At 39.6% G+C, this 19,992-nt stretch overlaps 1 protein-coding gene and 1 long non-coding RNA gene across 3 annotated transcripts in view; one reads left to right on the plus strand and one right to left on the minus strand.

The window, feature by feature from the left end:
* DNAJC15 (DnaJ heat shock protein family (Hsp40) member C15) overlaps positions 1-19,992 on the minus strand; it is a 74,341-nt gene that overhangs the window by 14,127 nt on the left and 40,222 nt on the right. The window contains exons 4-5 of one of the 2 annotated variants that reach the window (XM_001925120.8): positions 10,554-10,630; positions 3,318-3,388 (exon numbers count right to left, since the gene is read on the minus strand). In XM_001925120.8, coding sequence (XP_001925155.3) covers positions 3,318-3,388; positions 10,554-10,630 — 148 coding nt within the window. The remainder of the gene's footprint in view (positions 1-3,317; positions 3,389-10,553; positions 10,631-19,992) is intronic. The other variant, XR_014819532.1, reaches the window with a different exon arrangement.
* LOC146398593 (uncharacterized) lies at positions 7,534-10,055 on the plus strand. The gene is made up of 2 exons (XR_014819561.1): positions 7,534-9,844; positions 9,896-10,055. It is a non-coding gene; the product is annotated as an uncharacterized LOC146398593 (long non-coding RNA).

Genomic DNA, 19,992 nt, shown 5'->3' on the forward strand with positions numbered 1-19,992 from the left:
TCACACAGGTAATAAACCAGCCTGGCATGAACCAATTTTGAGAAGCACTAGATTAGACAGTCTCTGAGAGATTTGAGGTTCTACAGTTTTTCAAACTTACTTCATCTGTCTTCCTTTCTGTATTCATCAGGCATTAATATCAACCTGCTGACTTCATAACAACTAATCTTCTCCAGTAATTTAAAAGAGTATAATCTAAAAGATATTCTAAAAGCATTAGATCAAAGACCTGGAGACATTTTTAGCGCATTAACTTTTTATCTCAGTAAATTAAAAAGGCAAGTTTTACTTTTTACCAAAACACATCTGAATGCTCATTTAAAACTAGTTACAAAAAAGTTATTTTCAGTCATGTCCCAGACCTAATTTTCTAGTGTCACTTTCTTTGCACAAGTTGATAATGAAATATGTAACAAATTAGAGCTGATCACACATTTCAAGTCCTAGCTTTGTTTTACCAGCTGCTAGCAAAACCAACAGAAAAGTCACTTGGGGGTGGAGTGATGAAAGAATATTCGTGAATTTCAGAAGCAAAGGGTAGAGGAGTCAAGTTTTTTGCAACTACCTATATATAATCCTCGACCAAAGCAAATATGGTGAAGAGTTATAAAAAGAGGAGGCCAGACTGAGAGTTACCCATTCTTATACTTTCCCAAATATTCTTGCCTTTTCTCTGAGAACAATCAGACATTTTTGTTTAAAATGTATTATTTTCTTGTAGAGACAGATTGTAGAAGGTGAGGAATACCCTTGGCTAAGTATAACTACTATAAGGCTAGAAATCAGAAAGTACAATCCATAGTGAAAATAAACAATAACAAAAAAATCCATTCCATCTTCTTCCCATTAAAAATCCAAAATCCAAAAGATCCATTCCATCTTGTTCCCATTAAACATGAAGCAAAACAAAACAACCTTGCTTCTCAAGAGACAATTTCCAGATTTATGAGCTATCGTCTCCCTACTCCATCATACATGAATTTTTTCCCTCAAGTAGTTGCAATTAGTCCTTAAGTCACCACACTTTCTACCAGAGCAGTTCTTAACTATGAGTATATGGATGGGTTTTAAGAGGCCTGTGAACTCTGAAACTCCAAATGTTTTAAAATTTGGAGTGAATGGGTAATTCTATGGACCACGTGTCTACTGTTGTCAACACATTTGTTGTTGACGGTTGTTGACTGAAAGCTTATTTCTTGGAGTTCCCTTTGTGGCTCAGTGGGTTAAGAACCCAACTAATATCCATGAGCATGTGGGTGCGGATCCCTGGCCTTGCTCAGTGGGTCAAGGATCCTGCATTGCCGTAAGCGGCAGTGTAGTCTGTAAATGTGGCTCAGATCCTGCATGGCTGTGGCTGTGGTGTAGGCCAGCAGCAGCAGCAGCTCTGATGTGACCCCTAGCCTGGGAACTTTCATAGGCTGCTGGGGCCGCCCTTAAAAAAAAGCGGGGATGGGAGGGAGAGCATATTTCTTAAGTTAAAAACTTGATCTGAATAGAGATACAAGGCACAGGTTCTTCATTAACAGAAGAGCCACATAAAATGTTACATTCTATAATATATCCAAAAAAATCTTTGAAAATAAACCCCTTCATTTTGTAGAGGATAAAGTTGACATTGGGAGAGGCTAAGGGAATGTTCAAGGCCATGCTGGTCACTAGACGACAGACGCCTGAGAAGAAGAATGCTGCCCCTCCTGCTTCCGAGTCCATTCCTTTGCATTCTGCTACCAACCCAAGGCCAGACTGGAGGATGCTAGTGGGCAGCCACCAACCCCACTTTGGATAAACATACAATCTCAGCACAGATCAACTCGCTCATAAGATACAAAGACGTTTTCTTTTCTTTTTTTTTTTTACTAAAGGTATCTAAAAATACATTTCTTTTAGATACATTTCAGAGTTCACTTCCTTGCCAGCAGACATAATCAACACTTGTCAATCATCTGAAAGATGTTAGTGCTTGATCCCACTGCCATCAATCAAAGAAGGGCATACAACCTGACCTGGAAGGGACAGAAGACGTTGAGGAGACAGAGGGCTTCGAGGAGGCATTCAGACACATTTCTGAGTCAATTACTCTGAAAGCCCATAATGCAAAGTAAATTAGTTGAATGGCTCTTTTAGCACTATTGAAGCTGTTTAGAAATTTTAAGCAAAACCTCTTTTCAAAGTTTATTCTCTTGTTTATTCACACTAAAGAACAGCAAGTTCAAAACCAAAGGAGATGGTTTAGTGAAAAGCATTTTTATAGTAAGTCATTAAATGAGAAAGCTAAAAAAGAATGCCTTATTTTAGAGTCAGTGAGGATGGGGAGGAATCCAAAATTTGTTTTTAATTTTTTTCAAAATAATTAGAAACTGAAAGTCTGTAAGGGAAGAATCCAAGAAACCTTTCACTCTCCGCCCCCCACTTGTGACTTCTGAAATACAGGGTAACTTTCTACCATCTGCTATTTTAGAGCAGAAACAGTAACGAACATATGGGCTTTCTCTCTCAAGCAGCTGTAGTGTAGTTAAAGTTATAATAATTGTCTTTCTGTAAGATAAATTTACATTAAAAATCTGGTCAGTTAAAAACAAATGGCTCAGGCTCAGAGCCTTCCAGAAGAAAATTAAGAAATTCGGAATCATCTACGACACAGTACATTCCGAGATTTAGAGAACCTCCTCTAAATCTTGTGCTTTTATGCGTAAGGTTATTCACGATGTAACTCATGATGCCCAAATCAGTTTATAAAATCAAAGAGTGCACAATTCATGATTTTTTCTTTCTCCATTAAAATGCTAGGAGCCTCGGGAGTTCCTGTTGTGGCACAGCAGAAACGAATCCAACTAGGAACCATGAGGTCGAGAGTTTGATCCCTGGTCTGGCTCAGCAGGTTAGGGATCTGGCGTTGCTGTGAGCTGTGGTGTAGGTTGCAGATGCGGCTTGGATCCTGTGTTGCTGTGCCTGTGGCACAGGCCGGCAGCTGTAGCTCTGATTGGACCCCTAGCCTGGAAACTTCCATATGCTGCAGATGTGGCCCTAAAAAGCCAAAAAAAAAAAAAAAAACGCTAAGAGCCTCAAACAAGGGTTAGGTGCTTATACACAAAAATCAGTGACTAAGTTCTTGAAAGCTGATAACTATAACTCCATCACTTCTGTGGGTCATTGAACTCCAATCTAAAGGCTAATTTATTTAGAAGAAAAATCACAGCACATATGACACATAAATTTCCATTTCAACTATGTATCATTTATAATGTGTTTAAGTAGACTGAAAGGAATTCAGAGCATATTTTGGTCCACATGTTGTGAAAAATAGGAATTTTACCTACCTTTATCTGGGTGATTCAAAATCATGATTCTCCTGTGAGCTGCTCTAATCTTAGCCTTGCCGGCAGATGGGCTGTAAAAAGAAATTAAAGTGCTTATAATAAATAGTGTCAAATGCAGATTATAAATTAACGGTTTATATGAGTTTTGAGAAATTAAAAACTAATGAGAATTTCACCATCTTGTGGATAAATATGAAATTACAGCTTGTCACTCTATTTTACCAACCATCAAAATAAATCACTGATTCAATGCGGCATGTTCTTTTCTTCGGTCCTTTTAAAGTGAGTCCTTATTCTCAGTGAAAAAACTACACACAATATATAGGATAGAGGAATCACAGTCTGCAGCCTATCATTCTGAGTTTGAAAACTTATGCTTCAAGCTATTTGGGGGGGGGGGGGAGGAAAACATAAGCAGGTGTTTAAACTCTAAAACTACCAGACTGCAGCTTAATCCCAGGATTGCCATGTAGAATGCCACAGCCTTGGTCAAATTCTTTACCCTCTTTACGCTTCAGTTTTTTCATTGTCAAACGGGGCTAAGAACAATATAGTCCTCACGAAGAGTTAGTTAAGGCTAATGTCAATTAGTTAATGCTGACAAAGTGCTACGACAGTGCCTGATGTGTAGCAAATGTTCCGTAAATAGTTAGTTTTTACCAGTATCTTTCAACAGAGACTCTCAAAGCCCTTCCAAGCTCATAATTTATTTAGCTTTATGAGTAACCTATGGGAAAAGCTTGGCTATTGGAGCCTATGCTCTAAACAAAATTAAAGGAGAAAGTTAAATAAACCTAGTTATTCCTGTAAAGCCTCATTTATCCAGTACTGGAAATTATTCTCTTTAGGACATTTTCCAGGTAAGGAAAAAATAACACCATCAACAACAAAATCCTTTTATGGCTACTTAATATTTATACTAGCTTATCTAAGCTACTTAACTTTTCTGGGCTTCAAATGTAAATAACAGTAGCTGACTCAAACTATATAGTGGTTACTGGAAACTCAAAATTTAATTTGTATGGATGAACCACTCCAGTGGCTAAAAGTAGGTACTTTTAGAGATATTTAAAAACATTTCAGGAGTTCCCGCCATGGCTCAGTGGAAGCAAATCCGACTAGGAACCATGAGGTTGAGGGTTCAATCCCTGGTCTTGCTCAGTAGGTTAAGTATCTGGTGTTGCCATAAGCTGTGGTGTAGGTTGCAGACACAGCTCGGATCTGGTGTTGCTATGGCACTGGTATAGGCCAGTGGCTATAGCTCCGATTTGACCCCAGCCTGGGAACCTCCATATGCCTTGGGTGTGACTCTAAAAATAACACACACACAAAAAAAAAGAAATGGAAAAGCAGAGATTATAACTGATACACAGAAATACAAGACTACCATGAAGTGTATTATATATTAATAAAATGGACAAACTAGAAGAAACAGATAAATCCCTAAGAGGAAAACAAAACAAAACACCTACCAAGACTAAATCGTGAAGAAATAGAAAATCTAAACATACCAATTACTATTAATGAGATTGAATCACTAATCAAAAAACCCCCAACAACGAAAAGTCCAAGACCAGATGTCTTCACTAAATTGTACCAAACATTAAACAATTGGGAGTTCCCCCTGTGGCTCAACTGGATCAGCTGCATCTCTGCAGTGCCAGATTGCAGGTTTGATTCTTGGCCTGAAACAGTGGGTTAAGGGGTCTGGTATTGTGGGTCGACGCTGTAGCTCAGATCTGGTCTCTGGTCCAGGAATTCCATATACCATGAGGCAGCCAAAAAGAAAAGTGAAAACGAAAGATAAAAATCACATGGTCATCTCAAGAGATATAGAAGCATTGGACAAAATTCAATTATCTGTTAATGACAAACCTTTCAACCAAGTTGGTATAGAGGGAAGGGACCTCACCGTAACAGACCATATATGAAAAGCCAACAGCTAACATTGTACTCGATGAAAAGCTGACATCTTTTCCTCTAATATCAAGAACAAGGCAGAGGTGCCCACTCTCATCACTTTTATTCAACACAGTATTGGAAGTCCTAGTCAGAGCAATCAATCAAGAAAAAGAAACAAAGGCATCCAAATCAGAAAGAAGTAAAACCGTAATTACCTATAGATGACGTGATTATTATATTTAAAAAACCCCTAAAGACTCCACCAAAAAACTGTTAGGCCTAATCAACAAATTCAGAAAAATTATAGAATATAAAATCAATATATAAAAACCTGTTGTGTTTCTATATACTAATAAACTGTCAGGAAGAGAAATCAAGAAAATAATCCCATTTACAATTGCATCAAAAAGAATAAAATACCCAGGAATAAATTCAGCCAAGGAGGTGAAAGGCCTGTACAATGAAAACTGGAATACACTGATGAAATAAACTAAAAACACAAACAAATGTAAATATTCTGCACTTGTGGGGTGGAAGAAGTAATTCTGTAAAAATGTCCATACTATCCAAAACAATGTATGGATTTAATTTCAATGCAACTTATATAAACATTCCAATGGCATTTTTCATTGAACAGAACAAAAAACCTTAAAGTTTGTACGGAACAACAAACGATCTTGAAAAGCCAAAGCAATCTTCAGAAAGTAGAGGAATCTGGAGACATCAAACTTCTTTATTTCAAACTATATTTCAATGCTCTGGTAATCAAACAGTATGGTATTGGCATAGAAATGGACACACAGATTAATGGCACAGCACAGAGCCCAGAAATAAAGCCATGCATATATGGTCAATTAATTTACAACAAAGGAGAAAAGAATATACAATGCAGAGAAAGATAAAGGTGTTTATTAGGAAAAGAAAATCTGAACAGTCATACCCAAAGACATGAAATTGGACCCCTATCTTAGACCACACACCAAAATTACCTCAAAATGGATTCAAGACTTACATGTAAGACCTAAAACCTTAAAACTCCTATATGGAAATATAGGAGATAAGCTCCTTAAGACTGGTCTTGTAAAGATTAAACAAAATGAGAGAATCCTAGTTCTTAAACAAATATAAAAATTAAATGTAGGAGTTCCCGCCGTGGCTCAGCAGTTAATGAACTTGACTAGTATCCATGAGGATGCAAGTTCTGTCCCTGGCCTTGCTTAGTGGGTTAAGGATCCAGTGTTGCCATGAGCTGTGGTCCAGGCTGCAATATAGATCAGATCTCTCATTGCTGTGGCTGTGGCCAGCAGTTACTGCTCTGATTTGACTCTAGCCTGGGAACCTCCATATGCTGCAGGTGGGGCCATAAAAAGACCACAAAAATAAATCAATAAATAAATCTAAGTTCCTGTTGTGGCTCATCAGATTAAGAACCTGACTAGTATCCATGAGAATTCAGATTCGATCCCTGGCTTTGATCACTGGGTTAAGGATCCAGCATTACTGCAAGCTGCACCCGATATGGCAGATATAGCTCAGATCTGGCCACAGCCTACAGTTCCAGTTCAACCCCTAGCCTGGGAACTTCCATGTGTTCCATGTGCGGCCCTAAAAAGACAAAAAAAAAAAAAAAAAAAAAAAAAAAAAAAATTAAATGTAGCTTAATATATCTTCAGTATAGAAAATTGCATCATGAATTGAAAATGTAATTTTTTTTTAAGTCTGTACCTGTGGCATATGGAAGTTCCCAGTCCAGGAACTGAATTCAAGATGTAGCTGAAGGAGTTCCCATCGTGGCAGACTGGAAACGAATCCGACTAAGAACCATGAGGATGCGGGTTCAATCCCTGGCCTTGCTCAGTGGGTTAAGGATCTGGCATTGCGGTGAGCTATGGTGTAGGTCGCAGATGTGGCTTGGATCCGGCGTTGCTGTGGCATAGCTCGGATTGGACCCCGAGCCTGGGAACCTCCATAGGCCTCTGGCCCTAAAAAGCAAAAAACAAACAAACAAACAAAAAAACCCACCACAGACATAGTTGTAACATACGCTGTAACAAAAATAGATCCTTTAACCCCCTGTTAGAGGCCTAGGATTAAACAAGTACCTCCGCGAAGACTCAAGCCGCTACACTTGGGATTCTTAACCCACTGCACCTCAGTGGGAACTCTGAAAATGTAACTTTAAATGCCATTTTGCCTGGATCAGAGATTTCAAACTGCTCCCTGGAAAGCATCTGATTGGGAGTAGGGGGAGCAGGGTGTGTGGAACAGACTGGTGTTTCCTGAACCTGTAGCAAATGGAGTGGGTGTGGTTTTTCTTTTTTCTTTTTTTTTTTTTTTTTTTTTTTACTGCTAGTCTATTGAATAATAGTTTAAAACGTCCACAGAAGTTTTATAGAAAGCTTGAAAATCCCAAATGCGTACATCGTTTCAGAAAATACCAGGTCTAACAACAATTTTCTCAGGCAGCTCAGTAAAATATTTTAGGCTATATGCCATATGTAAAAATATACAGAGTCATCTGGTAGTATACAGAATTTTTTTGTTTGTTTTTAAATAGGGTATCAACAGAGTCAGCTCCATTTTGTCTTCCTTATATAGTCTAAATCATTTGGATTCACTGACCACAGAAAATGGAACCACAGCAATGTATTCACAGCTTGAAGGATTTTCACAAAATCAACAGTGCCTGGCTGAATAAAAGGGCTAGAGGAAAGCAAATAAGTTTTAACTTTCTATTTAATGTACTAAGGGCAAATATTTAGCTTCTGCATTCGTGATAGAGATGGGGAAGAGAGAGGGGCCCACCTTTATTCAGTATACCTGTTATTGTGTAGACACCCTTTTTTTCTTTTTTTTAGCCATGCCATAGCATGTTGACGTTCCCGGGCCAGGGACTGAACTTGCCCTGCAGTTGTGACCTGAGCCACAGCTGTGGCAACGCTGGATCCTTACTTAACCCGCTGTGCCCCAAGGGAACGTCCTTGGTAGGCACTTTTATAAAAAAGGTACCACTCATATTGTACATTATTCCACTAAGGCAAAATGTTATTAATTCTGAATTGAAAATGAAGAAGCTGACGTGCAGAAAAGCTGTAACTTAATCAGTGCCTCAGCGACAGAATCAGGATGAGGACCTATTTGCTTAGCTGGTATTTATTGAGTAATTACTAAGTGCTATGTTGATGCTAAAACTTTCATGTGTTCATCTTTGGAACAACTCTATGCAGTAAAAACTTGATTATTATCTCTGTTTTACAAATGATGAAACTGAGGTCACCCAATTAAGTGGTAAAGCCGGTATCTGTACTCAGATTCACCTGCTATCAGTCTGTGAACTGATTTTATACAGCTCGATTTTATACAGCTTTATAACCATGTGAAATTTTATACAGCTTTATAACCATGTGTCTTAAGTCAACTAATTTCTCTCCTAAAAACAAAAGTACCCTGGAGTTCCCTGATGGCACAGCAGGTTAAGGAGCCAGTGCTGTCACTGTAGCAGCTCAGGTCACTGCTGTGGCATGGCTTTAATCCCTGGCCCAGTAACTTCCACATGCCAGAGATGCAGCCCAAACAAAACAAACTTGGAATATCTTGGATAATATTGAATGATATTCTCAAAAACTTTTGTCTTTGGTTTAAAACATGTTTCATATTCACACTTCCGATGAATATGATGATATGAGGGCTCATAGATGGTTAAGAAAAATAATGCCCATCTGAATATTAAGACCAAGAATAGTTAGTAATTTAGCTAATTTCCTAATTTGGTTCCCCTGCTTAAAACCGTTTCCTTTTTTATATTTATTCTCAGTGAGAGAGCTCACCTCTTCTTCCTCCCCACCCACCTTTTTGTTTTTCTTGATCAGTCGCATAAGAAATAGCAAAGTGTTGTGGCCTTAAAAATCTGCTAATCTGGAGTTCCCATTGTGGTGCAGCAGAAACGAATCCAACCAGGAACCATGAGGTTGCAGGTTCAATCCCTCACTCAGTGGGTTAAGGATCTGGTGTTGCCATGAGCTGTGGTATAGTTCACAGATGAGGCTTGGATCCTGAGGTGCTGTGCTGTGGCACAGGCTGGCAGCTGTAGCTCTGATTCGACTCCTAGCCTGGGAATCTCCGTATGCCACGGGTGCAGCCCTAAAAAACAAACGAACAAAAATCTGCTAATCTATAACATATTTAAAAACTGTATCAGTATAGGACTTTACCATCTATTCTGCTTAATTATGTTGACTAAATTACCATAAGATTTGTTGCAGGCAACATACTGTAACCAACCCCCAAAAGATATGTGGCTCTAAGAGAACATAAGGCAAACAAATACAGATAATGGTAAATCTAGGGTAAGGGATGTATTTTTAAATTAAAGTGTTAAGTGATATCTCACAGTAATCACATAATGTCATTAATTTTCTAAGCTGTGCAAAGTTAGACAATAAATGAGTACAAAGGGGAAATAAGTATAATAAAATATGCTACATGTCAAATTGTGGAACTAGAAAAGAATTTTGAAACGGATCCCATGTTATAACTGAAAATATAATAAATTTCAAATTATAAAACTGAACCAGAAAAAAGTCAGTGTGAGAATAAGGGATATTTTGGAGTTACCTCATAGCTCAGTGGGTTAAGGATCTGGTTCTGCTGTGGCATGGGTTTGATCCCTGCTCTAGGAACTTCTGAATGGGTGCATGTGGCCCAAAAAATAATGCAAGAAGACATATTTTGATGATTGCACTGAAACTTTAATATTCAATTTTAACAGCTTCTTGTTAAGGAACACTGGTTTCACACTCAAAGCAAAAATAAAATTACCCTGTATTCTTAAAAAAAGAGGCACATCGCAACTATGCCTGATTTTCTTAGAGGAAGTAGGATATTCTCTTAGATTTAAGTTTTTTTTTTTTTTTAATTTGAGGTTTTACTTTTAATTAATTTATTTTTTCCTTTTTAGGGCCACACCTGTGGCATATGGAAGTTCCCAGGCTAGGGGTCGAATTGGAGCTACAGCTTCCAGCCTGTGTCACAGCAACTTGGGATCCAAGCCACGTCTGCGAGACGTACACTGCAGCTCATATCAACACCAGATCCTTAACCCACTGAGCAGGGCCAGGGATCAAACCTGCATCCTCATGGATACTAGTTGGGCTCGTTACCACTGAGCCACAATGGGAACTCAAGATTTGAAGTTTTAAAATTTAAAAATTTGATATTTTCTCCTTTGCCTCCTATTCATAATTTAAAATATAAGGATAATTTTACTGTCACATTTTCTCCTTTTTAACACAAACTTAGCCTCAGAACAACGTAATACTTATGGAACACACCTACCTTACACCCAAAATAAGACTAGCTTCTCGCCTACTCATTTTCTGTTCAAATCCTCCTTTATAGTAGGATGAAAAGGTCTGCACAGGAAAGAAAGAACAAAAAATGATTAATTCCATGTATAAGGTGCATGACCTCAATCCCATCACACTGCTTCAGCAGGAGTCATGCATTTTACCAGAAGTAAATCTGAAATTGTTGGTGGGGTGGGTGGGGAGGGGGAGCACGCAACAACAATCCTTTACAAGAAATCATGAACAAGAGGAATACTTAAAAAATGTTAACAATCTTTTCCACTTCCAAATACACTCACTTTTCTACACCGAGGAAATGAGAAAGATGAGCAGAAACAAAAGGCTTGCACATTTCCTAAGCTCTACACAGTAACTCTGTCATTGGATAACCTTGACCAAGTCATTTACTACTAATAACAGACAGTCTGACCTACTAGACTGGCTGAGAAAGAAGAGGAGAAACTGCGAAGGTGGGGAGGACATCAGGACATCAGACAGGAAGACGGGGCTGCAAGGCCAACATGGCTGGAGGGGCCTGCAAGGAGCAAGAGTAGGACAGTGGGAACTGGGGGCAGGCTGTGGATGGACTCGGGGAAAGGCAAGTGACTGAAGCTATTTCTCTCAGTCAGGAGGAGCAGCCAGAGCACTGGAGTAACAGGTTTGACTTGGTTTTAAAAGGATTACTTGGGAGGCAGTATCAAGACGGCAGAGGAGTAGGAAGTGGGGCTCATCTTCTCCCACGAACACATCCAAAACGCCACTTACATGTAGATTCACACAGAAAAGCTACTACATGCTGACAGAGACCTCTGACGTGCAAAAAGGGCAAGAAACCCTCCGAGTAACTGGGTAGAACAAAATGAAAAAATAAAATAAAATAAAAAAGGGAGAGAGAAAGAAGAGAAAAAAGGAATCGGGCTGGGCCCAGCACTCTTGAGAGGGAGCCGTGAAAGAGGAAAGGAATCCACACCTTGGGAGGCCACCTAACGGGGACAGAGGGGGAGCCTCAAGGCCTCCTCCTACGTGAAGGCTGATCTGGGAAAAATGCAGCAGCTGGTCTGAGGAGGGCAAAGCAGAGAGAGGGAGCTGCAGAGACCACCAGAACCACTGACTCACATACCACTGCTTGAGACATCTGGGCAGGGGCTGGGGTGCTGAAACGTGGGCTTTGGAGGCCAGGTCCAGGAGAGGACTAGGGGACAGTGTAGAAACAGCCTGAGGGAACTGGGGAGCAGAGCACCACAGCCAAGGTAGAGTGGGAAGAGGCCTGGGCCCGAAAGAGAAGGAGGGCACCACTGTCAGGGAGTGTGAGGGGAGGGGGTGGACAATGACAGGAAGCTCTTTCTCTGCTCACGTGCCATCTATGGGGGCCGGGTGAAAACTGCCACAGCCATGTTGGACTCCAGAGGTGGGCATGGCCCACCACCACTAGTGGTCCAGTGACCAGGCACTGCCTGCAGCCGCAGTCACCTCAAGGGCCACAAGCACAGAGGGCCCTGCAACTGAGTGCCACCTGTTGCACCCACCTCCATGAGAACAAATGCACTCCACTGCTGCTGCTGCTAAGGGCCCTGGGCACTGCCCCCGCTGCCCTGAGGATTAATGCCACTGCCAAGGGACCACAACCAGGTGCCACCTGCAGGCATCGCCCATTGCCCCCACCTCCCTGGAAGCACAGGCAGGCCATCCACCTGAACACCCCCTATCATGGGGATAACGGCCTGCACACACTGAGGAAAGAGACAGCAAGCATTCAAACCAAAAGTGGTTCTCAAGCCACAGGCTCACAAGCTACCTAGGGATGCTACTGCTTCTAAATAGCCCTCTCAGACTACAGCGGATAACTGTTTTCCTTAAACTCAAGGAGTCAGAAAAAATATAAGAAAAATGAAGAAGCACAGGAATCATTTCCAGTTAAAAGAACAGGAGAATTCCCCTGAAGAAGCAAAGAATGAAACAGACCTGCACAGTCTAACAGACGCTGAGTTCAAAAAGGAGGTAATGGAAATACTGAAGAATTAAGTGCAGCTATCAACAGCATGCAGATCACTTTAAAAAGGAACTATGCTACAAGGAGCCGAGAAAACTTAGAAAATTCATTTGCAGAGACAAAAACTGAGTCAAACACATTGAACAGCAGAATGGATAATGAAAAGGAACAAAAAGTGACCCAGAAGATAAAACAATCAAAATCTCCCAATCAGAATAGGAGTCAGAAAGCCATGATCTATGGAATAATATAAAGAGGGCCAATTTACACATAATAGGGGTCCCAGAAGGAGAAGAAAAAGAAAAGGGATTGAAAACACATTTGAAGAAATTATGGCTGAAAAGTCCCAATCTAAAGAAGGGAACAGATATTCAGACACAGAGAGCATGGAGGGTCCCAAACAAGTTGAACCCAAACAGACCTACACCAAAACATAACAGAAATAGCAAAAATTAAAGATAAGTAGAGAATTCTAAAGGCAGTATGTAGAAAAAAAGAAAAAGTTAATTATAAGAGAACCCCCTACAAGGCAATCAGCTGATATCTCTACAGAATTGATAGAGGCCAGAAGAGAATGACAAGATAAATTCAAAGTTCTAAAAGGGAAAAATCTGCAATCTAGAATAGTCTACCCAGCAAGATTATCATTTAAAATAGAAGGAGAAAAAGAATTTTTTCAGACAAATAAAAACTAAAAAAAAAAAAAAAAAAAAAAAAAAAACAGGAATACTAAACCTCTCCTAAAAGAAATACTGAAAGGTCTCCTCTAAATAAGAAAGAGGTAACAAGATACAGGATGGGGGAAGTGACAATTGGAAAGTAATCACTTAAATAAGCAAGTATACAGATTAAAAAAAAAAAAACTATTTGTAAAAGCAAAGATAAACACAAAGAAGAGCAAAAGGATAAACACGAATATGTTCAAAAGGACATCAAAATCTTAAAATGTGGGGAAGGAAGAGTAAGAAAATCTAGACTTTTTTTTAAGAATGTGCTTGAGCCTATATGACTATCAGTCTAAAAGCAAGCAGATATAGGAAGGGGTTAACGTACTTGAAAGCAGAGCAACCACAAATCAAAACTAAACAATACATTCACAAAAACAAAAAAGAAGAGAACACAAGCATAAAAATAAAGTCACCTAACCAAAGAAGAAAAAAAAAAAAAAAAAAGAAGGAACAAAGGAGAAACATAAAATCAACTGGAAAACAAGGTTTAAAATGGCAATAAATACATGCCAATGCCACTGGACTAAATGCTCCAATCAGAAGACACAGAGTGATAAACCAAAAGTCTACAATAATATGTCGCCTACAAGAGACCCAACTTCAGGCAAAGGACATATAAATTCAAAGTGAGGGGACAGAAAAAGATATTTAATGCAAATAGAAATAACAGGAAAGCAGGAGTCACAATACTTGTATCAGACAGACTTTAAAACTAAGGCCATAAAGAAAGATAAAGAAGGAGTTTCCAAGAATTCCCATTGTGACTTAGAGGGTTAAGATTCCTACATAGTGTCCACGAGGATACAGGTTCAATCCCTGGCCTTGCTCAGTGCATTAAGGATCCAGCATTGCTGCAAGCTGTGGCATAGGTTTCAGATGTGAGTAGGCTGGCAGCTGAAGCTCTGATCAGACTCCTAAACAGGGAACTTCCATAAGCCACAGATGCAGCCACAAAAAGAAAAGAAAAAAGATAAACAAGGACAGTATTTAAAGATAACAGGATCCATTCAAGAAGAGGATATTACACTCGTCAATGTATACACCCCTAATATAGGAGCACCCAAATACATTAAAACAAATACTAATGGACATAAAAGGAGAAATTGATGGGGATACAATAATAATAGACTTTAACAACCCACTCACATCAATGGCCAGATCTTCTAGACAGAAAAATCAATTAGGCAACGGAGATCCTAAATGACACAAGAGAACAATTAGACTTCAGAAAACTACATAAAAAAAAACCCAGAATACACATTCTTTTCTAATGCACATGGAACATTCTCCAGGACTGACCACATACTGAGACACAAAGCTAACCTCAACAAATTTAAGAGAACAGAAATGATTTCAAGCATCTTCTCTGACCACAATGGCATAAAACTAGAAATCAACCACAGGAAAAGAAGTGAGAAAAAAATGAGACTAAATAACCTGCTACTAAAAAAAAACAGTGGGTTAATGGGGAAATAAAAAAAAAAAAAAAACCTCAAGACAAATGATCATGGAACATATGAGATACTGCAAAAGCAGTCCTTAGAGGGAAGTTCATAGCGATACTTCCTCCAAAAACAAGAAAAATTTCGAATAAACAATATACCACCTAAAAGAATTAGAGAAAGAACAACAAACAAAACCTAAAGTCAGAAGGAAGTAACAATCAGAAAGGAAGTCAATAAAATGAAGATAAAAGAACAGGAATAAGTCAATATAACCAAGAGCTGGTTGTTTGAAAAGGTAAACAAAAAGTGACAAACCTCTGGCCAGACTCACCAAGGAGAGAGAGAGAACCCAAATAAAATAAGAAAAGAAAAAGGAGAAGTCTCAATGGATACTGCAAAAATACAAAAAAAAAAAAAAGAACCCCGTAAGAGAACACTATGAATAACTACATGCCAACAAATTTGACAATCTAGACAAAATGAACAAATTTCTAGAAACAAAGAGCTCACCAAAACTGAATCAAAAAGAAAAAAATCATTTGAACAGATTGATCACTAAAAATGAAATTGAACATGTAATGAAAAAAAAAAAAAATCCCTGCAAACAAAAGTCCAGGACCAGATGGCTATAAAGAACAACTAATATCAATCTTTCTTAAACTTTGCCAAAATATTGAAGACGAAGGAACACTCCCCGAGACATTTTATGAAGCCACCATCACCTTCATACAAAAACCAAAGATATTACCAAAAAAGAAAATTACAGGCCAATATCTTCGATGAATATCAATGCAAAGATCTCAACAAAATTTTAGCCAACTGATTCCAACAACACATGAAAAGAACATACACCAAAACCAAGTGGGATTCATCCCAAGTTCACAAGGATAGTTCAACAGATGCAAACCAATGTAATACACTACATTAACGAAAGTCAAAACCCACATGATCATCTCAATAGCTGGAGAAAAAGTATTTGAGAAAAGCCAACATTCATTCGTGATTAAAAAAATTCTTAGCAAAGTGGGTATAGAAGGAACATATCTGAACATAATAAAAGCCATTTATGACAAACCCTCAGCCAATGTAATTCTCAATAGAGAAAAGCTGAAAGCCTTCCCTCTAAAATCGGGAACAAGAGAAGGATACCCACTCTCACCAGTTTTATTCAACATGGTATTGGAAGTCCTAACCACAGCAATCAGAGAAACAAAAGCAATAAAAGGTATCTAAATTAGAAGAGGTAAAATTATCACTATATGCATATAGAAAACCCCTAAGCACTCCACACAAAAACTACTTCAACTGCCCAATGAATTCAGCAAAGTAGCAGGATACAAGATTAATATTCAGAAATCAGTTACATTTCTGAATACTAACAATGAAATATTAGAAAAGGAATATAAAAAATACTTTTTAAAATTGCACCCCCCAGAGTTCCCGTCGTGGCGCAGTGGTTAACGAATCCGACTAGGAACCATGAGGTTGCGGGTTCGGTCCCTGCCCTTGCTCAGTGGGTTGACGATTCGGCGTTGCCATGAGCTGTGGTGTGGGTTGCAGACGTGGCTCGGATCCCGAGTTGCTGTGGCTCTGGCGTAGGCCGGTGGCTACAGCTCCGATTCGACCCCTAGCCTGGGAACCTCCATATGCCGCAGGGAGCGGCCCAAGAAATAGCAACAACAACAACAATAACAACAACAACAAAAGACAAAAAAAAAAAAAAAAAGAAAAAAAAGTTGCACCCCCCAAAAAAATACCTAGGAATAAACCTGATCGAGGAGGTGAAACTTATTATACATTGAAAACTATAAAACACTAATCAAGAAAATTAAAGGGAAAAAAAAGAAAATGAAAGAGGATTCAAAGAAATGGAAAGATATCCCATGCTCCTGGATTGGAAGAATTAATATTGCTAAAATGACCACACTACCCAAAGAAAATCTACCAATTTAATGTGATGCTTATCAAATTACCCATGCCTTTTTTCAGAGAAATTTGAACGGATAATCCAAAAATTAATATGGAACCATAAAAGACCCAGAATTGCCAAAGCAATCCTGAGGGGAAAAAAGCAAGAGGAATACCTCTCCTAGACTTTCAGACAATACTGCAAAGCTACAGTAAACAAGACAGTATGGTACTGGTACAAAAACAGACAAATGGACCAATGGAATAGAATAGAGAGCCCAGAAATAAATCCAGACACCCATGGTCAATTAATCTTCAGTGAAGGAGGCAAGAATATAAAATGGGAAAAAGACAGTCTCTTTGGCAAGTGGTTCTTGGAAAACTGGACATCTGCATGTGAATCAATGAAACTAGAACACACCCTCACACCATGCACAAAAATAAACTCAAAAGCAGGCTTAGGGAGTTCCCGTCGTGGCGCAGTGGTTAACGAATCCGACTAGGAACCATGAGGTTGCGGGTTCGATCCCTGCCCTTGCTCAGTGGGTCAAGGTTCTGGCGTTGCCGTGAGCTGTGGTGTAGGTCGCAGACGTGGCTCGGATCCTGCGTTGCTGTGGCTCTGGCGTAGGCTGGCAGCTACAGCTCCGATTAGACCCCTAGCCTGGGAACCTCCATATGCCGCGGGAGCGGCCCAAGAAATGGCAAAAAGACAAAAAAAAAAAAAAAAAAAAAAAAAAAAGACAAAAACAACAACAACAACAACAACAACAAAATAAATAAAAAATAAAAAAAAATAAATAGAATTCTAAAAAAAAAAAAAAAGCAGGCGTAAAGACTTAAACGTAAGACATGACACCATAAAACTACCAGAAGAGAACACAGGCAAGACATTCTCTGACATCAACTGTACAAATATTATCTTAGGTCAGTCTCCCAGGCAATAGAAATAGAAACAAAAATAAACAAATGAGACCTAATCAAACTTGCAAGCTTTTGCACAGCAAAAGAAACCATGAGAAAAATGAAGACAACCTACGGGATGGAAGAAAATAGTTGCAAATGATGCAACTGACAAGGGCTTACTCTCCAAAATATATGTAAACAACCCAATTGAAAAATAGGCAGAAGACCTAAAAGACATTTCTTCAAACAAGACATACAGATGGCCAACAGGCACATGAAAAAATGCTCAACATCACTAATTATTAGAGAAATGCAAATCAAAACTACAATGAGGTACCAACTTCACTTCACACTTCAATGAATGGCCATCATTCCTAAGTCTACAAGTAACAGATGCTAGAGAGGTATATGGAGAAAAGGGAACACTCCTACACTGTTGGTGGGAATGTAAATTGGTGCAACCACTATGGAAAATAGCATGGCAGTTCCTCAGAAAACTAAATATACAACTAACATGATCTAGCAATTCTACTCTTGGGCATAAGTCTGCAAAAAACTATAATCCAAAAGATACAGGCACCTGTACCTTCACAGCAGCACTATTCACAATAACCAAGACAAGGAAACAACCTAAGTGTCCATCAACAGATGAATGGATTGAGAAGATGTGTACATATACACAACGGAATATTACTGAAGCATTAAACAAACAATGCAATAATGCCATTTGTAGCAACATGGACGCAACTAGAGGTTCCCATACCAAGTACATCAGAAAGAGAGACAAATACTGTATGCTATCATTTATATGTCGAATCTAAAATATGGCACAAATGAACCTACCTGCAAAACAGAACAAGACTCACAGACAGAGGGAACAGAATCAAGACAGTGTGGTACTAGCTGACAAGGGGGAAGGGCGAGGGAGTGCGATGGACTGAGAGTTTGGGGTTACGTTGATGCAAACTACTGTATTTAAAATGGATAGACAACACAGTCCTACTGTACAGAACAGGGAACTCTATCTAGTCTCCTGGATGGATCATGATAGAAGACCACATAAGTGTGTGTGTGTGTGTGTATGACTAGGCCACTTTGCTATACAGCAGAAACTGGCATTAACATTGTAAATCATCTATACTTTAATTTAAAAAATGTCAAAGGATTATATTACTGCAGCATGGAAAACAGAGAGACAAGTACAGGAGTTCCCTGATTCCTTAGCAGGTTAAGGATCCAGCATTGCCACTGCTGTGGTGCAGGTGCGATCCCTGACTTGAGACTTCCACATGTCACGGGTGTGGCCAGAAAACAAAGCAAAACCCTAAGAAAGTGGAGGCAAGAGACCAGTTAAGAGGATATAAGGAATCTAACTAAGAGGTGGTGGTGGGACGGACCAAGGTGGTAATGGAGGAGGAGGTGAGACCCTCCGATTTGGGATGAATTGCGAATCAGAAATGACAATTGCTTGGACTGAATGTGGGCTATGAGAAAAGGCAGGGAATCAAAGATGATGCAATACACACCGGTTTTTTTTTAGTCTTTTCTAGGGCCGCACCCATGGCATATGGAGGTTCCTAGGCTAGAGGTCTAATCAGAGCTGTAGCCGATGGCCTACACCACAGCCACAGCCACACGGGATCCGAGCCACGTCTGCGACCTACACCATAGCTCACGGCAACATCGGATCCTTAACCCACTGAGCGAGGCCAGGGATCAAACCCGCAACCTCACGGTTCCTAGTTGGGTTCATTAACCACTGTGCCATGATGGGAACTCCAGTACACACTGTTATATGCTGCACAGATCCTTCTTCCAAAGCGAGGCACTTGCTCCTCAGACACTGGGGCTGCTGCAGGCAGACAGCACTCAGCTGTCAAACCCCAGCAACTGACTTGGCTGCAGAAGGCTGAGCTCCCGCCCCCTTCCCAGGCAGTCTCTAGGGAATGACACTGCGGTTCTCTGCAGCTCAGTCCTTGTACTTCTTACTTATATTTACTTCCCAGGTGATGCCATTGAGTTTCATGGCCTCACACCCCAACTTGGGACAAGCACAATGAGCCACCCGAGCGTCAGAGCTCCTCAGGGGGCTGCCTCAGGCCTGTGTTAAGGTTGTACTTCAGTCTCAATTATCCTTCCCTTCTTTTCCTTCTCTTGCCTTCTGGAGCTGTTGATCCTAAGAGCACTCCCTAATGAACTAACAGCTTGCTCATCTTTGTCTCATTCTGCTTTCCAGAGAACTTAAACTGCAAATGACTGCTAGGTTTCTGGCCTAAATTGCCAATTAATGACTTAGAGAAGGAGTGGTTATTTGTTTGTTGTGGGTAACAGATACCAGGAGATTGGTTTTGGTTATGTTAAGTTTCAAATGTCTATTAAGTATCTAATAGACATTGGAGGAAAAGTCTGACCTGGAGATAACATTTGGGAGTCATGAGTATACAGATGGCATTA

Source organism: Sus scrofa, chromosome 11 (assembly GCF_054392235.1).
Source record: "Sus scrofa isolate SSC_HxYL_T2T_F1_AM1 chromosome 11, Sscrofa_HxYL_maternal_Yorkshire_Landrace_v2.0, whole genome shotgun sequence".
NCBI classification, from domain to species: Eukaryota; Metazoa; Chordata; class Mammalia; order Artiodactyla; family Suidae; genus Sus; species Sus scrofa.